The sequence below is a fragment of the Carya illinoinensis genome, chromosome 14 (genome assembly GCF_018687715.1).
Source record: "Carya illinoinensis cultivar Pawnee chromosome 14, C.illinoinensisPawnee_v1, whole genome shotgun sequence".
NCBI classification, from domain to species: Eukaryota; Viridiplantae; Streptophyta; class Magnoliopsida; order Fagales; family Juglandaceae; genus Carya; species Carya illinoinensis.
The window spans coordinates 24,890,410-24,898,117 of record NC_056765.1 but is presented as its reverse complement, the minus strand read 5'-3'; the positions used below and the strand labels follow the sequence as shown (position 1 = coordinate 24,898,117).

The window sequence follows — 7,708 nt, the reverse complement described above, 5'->3', positions numbered from 1 at the left end:
AAGATTTGTGTAAATGATTTCTCTTTTATTCAATATTTTTTTCTTAATTTTCAAAATTTATAAAATATTTTGACTCAAATAATTTTATTATTATTCACAAAAGTAGATTAAGATACCATTTGTATATTAAGTTGAGATGATATAAATTAAAATAAAAGTTAAAATTAAATAAAATATTATTAAAATATTATTTTTTAATATTATTATTATTTTAAGATTTAAAAAATTTAAATTATTGATTATATTTAATATAAAAATTTTAAAAATTATAATGATAAATTAAGATAAAATAAAACATTTTTAAAATTCAATCGGATGCGCAAATAGCAAGTGAATACCCACTACCCAGTCTCTTTTGATAAAGAAAGACCTGGATAAAAGTTAAAAAAAATTTGGGAAATCTCCCCACGTGGCGTCACTCTTATCCATATAGGTATCGAGACTCGACAGCAACTGCAATATGCCGAGTCTTCAAAAGTTTTGCCAATTCAATTGCTCAGTACTTCGAAATGAAATAATTAAAGTGAATGAAAAAATTTATAAATAAGAAGTAAGGAAGATATAAAGAGATTTTATAAAATTAAATTTATAAAATTAAGAAGTTTTATGTAATATATTAAATTTATTTTATAATAAAAATAATTTTATAATTTGATATATTAGATAATTTGTTAATTATTTTTATATATATTTTTTATAAATTTTAGGTGTCTAAATTTTGCCCTTTTTTTATATATAAAAAGGTAGATTTTATGAATTTTTTTTCACATTTCTTAATAATGAGATCTATTTTTTAAATAAAAAATACGTTTGAGATTCGTGGAGAAATTCAGTAGATCAACACGATATTAGAAGCCGTTGTTGACTCTCACGTTCACTTTGACTCTCTCTTTCTATAAAAGCGTCCATCGGCACATCCTCCTTGTCCCGACTCAAAATAGCTCTCAACGCAAACAGTAAAGCCATTTCAAAAGAAAATTTGAGCCTATGGCGTTTTCTTCATCTTCTTCTTCTTCCACCACCGCACCTCTTACGACCGTCGATCACGGAGGTGGAATTGGAATCTCAGCCGTCCATCCCGACATCATCCAGACCCACATCCTGACACGACTCGACGGCCCGACTCTCGCCTCCACCGCCTGTGCATCGTCCCATTTGCACGAGCTCTCCACCGAAGAGAAACTCTGGCGGGACATCTGCGCCTCTACGTGGCCTTCGATCGACCACCCTCGTGTCCGCCAAGTCATCTCCTCTTTCCCGGCAGGTCACCGTTCGTTTTTCTCGGACTCATTTCCGGCTATCCATCACAGCTCACCACCGAAGGATACCGATCGTTCATCTCTCCCCTCGGAGCTGATCTCCGCCGTTGATGTTCACTACGAGAACGAGCTTATTTTCTCTAAAGTCCAAGAAACCCGGACCGAGACGGAGACGGCCGGATGGTTCCTCTGCACGCCTTTCCGGGTCGAACTGATTGACCGGAAAGAGTCGGTTTGGACACCGATACGGCCGGTCGGAGAGGATAAAGCGTGGCTAAAGCACCTGGAGGAGAACTTGAAGTTAAGCTGGATCATAATCGACCCGACCCAGAAGAGGGCTGTCAACGTGTCCAGTGGGAGACCTGTTTCGGTTCAGCGGCACTGGTTCACCGGGGACATGCAGCTCCGATACGCGACGATCATGGCCAGCGATAAGTCGGATTTTGTGCAGTGCGCGGTGGTGGTGACGTGCGGGGGGAAGGTGGGAGGGGAGATAGAGTTGAGGGAGGTGAGCATGCTGTTGGAAGACATGGAAGGGAAGCATGTGAAAGGAAGGGAGAGCTTGGTAATTCTGAACGCGGCCATGGAAAGTGGGAAGAGAAAGAAGGAGAGGAGAGGGGAAGGGAAAGAGAGATTCGAAGCTTATTTGGAAATGAAGAAAGTGAGAAGTGAGAGAAAGCAGAGGAGAGAGAGGGCAGTGGACATGGCTTTCATGCTTACTGGGATTACTATTTTCGTTGCCTTTTGCTCCTTTCTCTGTTTCAGATAGGGGAACCATCGTTTTTACAGTTACTACAGTTGATCTTGATACAGAACGTACACGCACACAGTGAAAAGAAGATAAGTTAGCCACCCACCGAGAAACAAAGGGCAACATGTATCATTGTTTCAATTAATTTCATTCCAAATTCTTTTGCTCATGTTTCTAAAATGATTGCTATATATATAAATTAAGTTGTAAGATTTTTTATTTTTGATTTTATAACAAAGTTGTAAATGAAGTGTTTTATGGTATAATATTTTGCACATTAATGTCATCAGCAATTTGGGTTCTATAAGATTTTATTTTTCCTTAATATCCATAACATTTTTTTTTTTAAATTTTAATTTAATTTTTCTGTTTGCTTCTGTGCTATTAATGAATGATCACTACAAAAAATAAGGCTTTTTGAGTCTAAAATTAGTTCCGGCGACTAGTACGTATTTCGCCGCAATATTGCAATGTGTGTGTATATATATATATAGAGAGAGAGAGTTAATGGGAATAAAAGTTGTTTAGACATAAAATGAGGAAAATCAGAAAATAGATTCAGATCTAGACGAAAATATTTTCTAGAAGAATAGCTATTTTTCTATGTTTGGTTGGCACTAGGAAAATTAAGTGGAAAAGAATTTTCATTGTTTGGTAGCATTGAAAATCATGGCTCTAATTATATGATTTTCATATATTATAATTTTGATTCACTGTGGTAATATACTCTTGGTATATAAAGTTTAATAATTTTTAAAATTATTCACACTACTACTACAAAAAAATTCGCTATAATTAATAACACCCGACAGTCCTAGTTTTTTAGGTAAAAAATAAGTACCAATCATAAACTGCCACATGTCACTTTATTTTTTTAAGAATAATTTAATTAATTTTTTCTTAAGAAGTAATAAATATATATTAGAGTGAAAAACGAATTTTATATTTTTAAAAATTGATTTTATAATAAAAGTTTTAATTAAATATTTTTAAGAAAAAATTGAAATCAACACGTGTTAATCTATAATTGGGCCACATGTTTTGTTTGAGCAAAAAATGACGTCTATTTTAAGACTTTAAGTTGGGTGAAGAATAATGCTGCTGTAATAGGTAAAAAATGACGTACACCTTCGAGAACGACAAGGTAATTATTAGGGGTGGTAATATGTCACACGATCCGTTAATTTAACACGAACACGACACGATAATAACGGGTTAGGATTTAGCTTTAATGGGTTCGGGTCAAAACGAGTTGACCCGTTAAGACATGATTGCTTAATAGGTTGATAATGGGTTAACCCGTTTTGACCCATTATAACCCGTTATGACATGTTAAGAAAGTTAAAATTACAATTATACTCTTATATTTAAAAATAAAATTGTTAAAATTTCAATTTCGATATTTTTATTATTTGGATTGTAGTTTTGGACTTATAATTAGTTTTATAATTTTTATATATATTGTAATTTTAATATTTATATAAAATTATGCTAAATTTAATTAGGTTAAAAAGGTTAATTTCGAGCCTATTCAACCCATTTACATAAATAGTTTAAAATGAGTTGTATTGTGTCGTATTAACCTATTTCGTAATATTTTCTTAATTTATTTATTTACTTATAAAAAAAACATATTTCATAATATTTATTAATGGGTCAAAACGGGTTGACACGACACGATCCGTTATGTTAATGGGTTGTGTTAGGGTTTGATATTTTGACACGATAAGCTTAACGGGTCGGGTTAGGATTGACCTATATGACCCGTTAACACGATTTGACACGACACGAACACGACCTATTAACACGATTTGACATCCCTAGTAATTATACACTTATCACTTTTTTATTATTATTTTATTATTTATAATGTATTTATTTTTTTATCATTTTTTTAAATATTTTTTTAACATCTTTAATTATTAAGAAAAAATTTAAAAAATATATAATTTTAATAATAATCACTTACTTAATCATTAAGTAAAAAAAATTAAAAAAAAGGTAAAATAATGATAAATGCATCATTATTCGAAGGATAAACCATTTTACAACCTCTTTATATATATATATATATATATTTAATGAGAAATAATATTATTTAATAGTTATTTAATAGTTTAACCTCCAAAAGATATTCTTGGTGCCGCCCCAAAATGCCAAGTTGTCAACTTTCAAAAAAAAAAAAAAAAGGACATAAAAAGGTCGCAGAGTTGGGGGACCAAGTGCGTCCATGGCGGGACAAGTGGGCAGAAGGTCGGTGGAGGGTCAGAATGATTCTTCTTCTTCTTCTTCTTCTTAAGGCCAGAATGATTGTCTTTATTAGGGCCAGAATGCGACTTTATTGTCCATAGCAGGTTAGGTTGAGTCCCACTTCTTCATTGGAGGAGGAGTTTTTGAGTTCCTCGTCTTCTTTAGAGGGTGGGGATTAGTATGTATTTTTTTTAAGATAAATCGAGATTAATACGTCTGTTATTATAAAATCTCTCATCTTAAAATAGTATTGTCACTGGAGAGTCTATTAATTTTAGACAATGTCTGGCATGAAAAATTTTATGTGCAAGGGAGCCTACAACTACTCTTGTAATCAGAACTTGTTACTTGAATTTTTTAGTCATATGTATAAGTTTATTCTTTAATAAATGAATAGAAGTCTATTTTTTATTAAAAAAAAAAATAAAAAGAAAAAAAAAGAAAAAAAGAAAAAGTACTTCCATGGCGGCAAGTGTCCTACAAGGGGTCTTTATGGACGGTGAGTCGCAAGTGGGAGAGCTGGATAATGGTTTTGATAAAGCAGGCGGATAGGCTTTGGTTGGTACGTGCTCCAGATGACGAGTTAAAACCATAATTGAAAAGAAAAAGCGTACACTTTCAGGTGCAGGCTGCTAGCTCACTCAGTATCTTGACTTTGATTTGGTCAGGCGTTAACGTTAGAGCGTTGGTATTGCCTTCATATTTAAGTTAAATGCATAAAATAATAAATATGAGTAAAAAAGAGTTGTATTGAATTAGTCAAAACTAAATAATAGAAAGTTTTGAGTGTTTGCCTACTTTCCTTCAAATATGAAAAGTTACTGTAAATTCATCATCTGAATATTTTACTATATTTTAATTCATCAACTGCTTTACTGCATTTTAATTCATCAAATGTTTTACTACATTTATTACATATTATACGTACTAGAGCAACGAGCTCAATTAAAATAAATATATATATATCCATATAAGTTAATAAAAAGTAAAAATATATAGAAACAGGATATATGTGTTTGTTGGTTCCTTAAATTATATATATATATATGTGTGTGTGTGTGTGTTTGTTAAATTATTAATGTACATATAATTAGTTTAATTGCAAAATATGAAAAAAAAATATTATTATTAAAAAAATAATATTATATTATTATTTTAATGAATCGAATGGCTAATCCAATGTGGGATTATAGATAGGAAGATTTTAAATTTATGAAAAACTTGTACTTTTTATCAAATTTTAAAGATGATTTTGATAAAACCAATGTGAATGCTCTACATTAGAAAATGCTTAGTGTATAGTTATATATATATTTATAGCTTCTAATGCCCTTTGAGCAATTTAGGTATAGCTTTCAAATAGAGACTATAATATAGGTCTAAATAATTTTATCTTAAAAAATTTTTAAAATTATAAAAATATCCATCTTAAAATAATATTTTTTTTCATTTAATAAAGAGTCTGTACATGCAATCCTTACTAGAGGATTGCAAATAAAATTTCTCAATGCACTTTTTTGGGGGCTATTCTATTCCCATTAGTACGTAGTGTATATCATTCACATTATTTAAATGAAAAAAAATCTAATTTTTAAAATTTAAAATTTAAAATTTATTTTTAAAGTAAAATTATATTATATAAATAGTGTATGGTGTAGAAATTTTAAAATAATAGTATTCTTATTTGAGTCTACTTGATGTCTTGTGCATGGAGTCCATTATTATTACGAGAAAAATGCTAATATGACTTCCAAATGTGTCCATTCAATGTGTCCAATAATATATTTTATTTTATTTTTTTATTTTTTTCTTAATGATTAAGGAAGCGAGTGTATTTACAATATATGAGTGTAAAGCTTGGTTATTTACAACATATGAGAAAAATGCTAGTATAACTCCCAAATGTGTCAATCAAATGTGTCTAATAATATATTTTATTTGAATAATACTAGGGATCCCGCTGGGAGCTACCGTTCCTTGTTTTTTTTTTTCTTAGTGATTAAGAAAAAATTGTTTAATATTATTATGAATTTTTTATTTTTTTAAATATTTAAAAGTATTAAAAAATGATGTTTTTTTTTTTAGACTAGTAGGAGCCCCAGCGGTGGCTCTAGTAGCCCCCATTTTATTTTATTATTTATTTTTTCTTACTGTTAAGGAAGTAAGTGTATTTACAATATATGAGTGTAAAGCTTGGTTATTTACAATATACGAGTATAATGAGGACAAGCTTTACAATAAAAAAGTTTTACGATAAAAGACGGACATACACATTAAAAGAGGGCACTCAAATGTGCCCATCTTTGATAAATACACATTATAGAGGGACATACACATCAAAATGTGCCCATCTTTGGTAAATACACTCAAAAAAGCTTGTGTAGTTGTTGAGAAATTCTATGTGTAATTAAAAAAAAGGTACCAAAAAAAATAAAATAAAATATAACTCTATGTGGACGCCAATCTCATTTAAAGAACATAAGAAAAAGAGAAGAAAGCAACGGAAAAGCAAAACATATCAAAATTCAAACGCACTGGTAGAATTCTTATATGAAAGTAATTTATCTGCTCTCTCTGCTCTCAAAAAACAGAACAGGTGAGAGTCTTGCTTTGGAGATCGCTTGCCCATCTTCCACTGGTGATCGATTGAAATCTGCCATTTTCTTTCTTACGGTCTGAGACATGGATATGGATTCTCTCATTCAGCAAACTGAATCACTATCTTGGGGAGATCTCCACCTTCTCCCGGATGAAAATGCTGCAAAAGAAACATCAGAGCTAGCGTTAATAGGAAGAATTGTAGCAACAAGGCCTTTAAACAAAACTTCACTTCATGCAACTTTCAAAGCTGCTTGGAGTTTTCTCAAGAAATTCTACATTGAAGATTTGGAGGTTAACAAGTTTCTTTCCACGTTCCAATCAGCTAGAGACAAGCAAAGAATTCTGAATCAAGCCCCATGGAACTTTAAGGGTCATCTGCTGATCCTCAAAGAATGGCCAGCGGGCTCAACCTGGCAGGAGATAAGTCTTAATACAGCAGCTTTTTACGTACAAGTTCATGGACTTCCTCTAGACTATATCACTATTAAAAATGCTCAAAAGATTGGAGAAGCACTGGGAACCCTTTTGGACATAGATGTCGATCCCTCTTTTGGCATTACATGCAAAAAGTTTGTTAGAATTAAGGTGGAGATTGACACAAACAAACCCTTAATACAAGGTTTTTGGTCTCAGAGGGACTATCATATTGACACTTGGGTCTCTTTCAAGTACGAACGGCTCAATGACTTTTGCTATGCATGTGGTAGATTGGGACATTCCCAGATCTTTTGCCAGTTCTTAAAAGTCATTCCTGATCCTCTCCACTACGGTCCATGGCTTAGGGCCGAGTATCTAAACCCAGGAAGTATTACCCCACCGAACCAAGGAACAGGCCTTTCTTCATCAT

General features: G+C 31.9%; 1 protein-coding gene across 1 annotated transcript; it reads left to right on the top strand.

The window, feature by feature from the left end:
* Positions 1-905: 905 nt before the first annotated feature.
* On the top strand, positions 906-2,296 carry LOC122293369 (F-box protein At2g27310). The gene has a single exon (XM_043101926.1). It carries the CDS (start codon positions 988-990, stop codon positions 2,026-2,028), a length of 1,041 nt encoding a protein of 346 aa, XP_042957860.1. The 5' UTR covers positions 906-987; the 3' UTR covers positions 2,029-2,296.
* The last annotated feature ends 5,412 nt before the right edge of the window (positions 2,297-7,708 follow it).

Coding starts and splice junctions, on each gene's coding strand:
- LOC122293369 (XM_043101926.1), top strand. CDS start 988: ATGGCGTTTTCTTCATCTTCTTCTTCTTCCACCACCGCACCTCTTACG.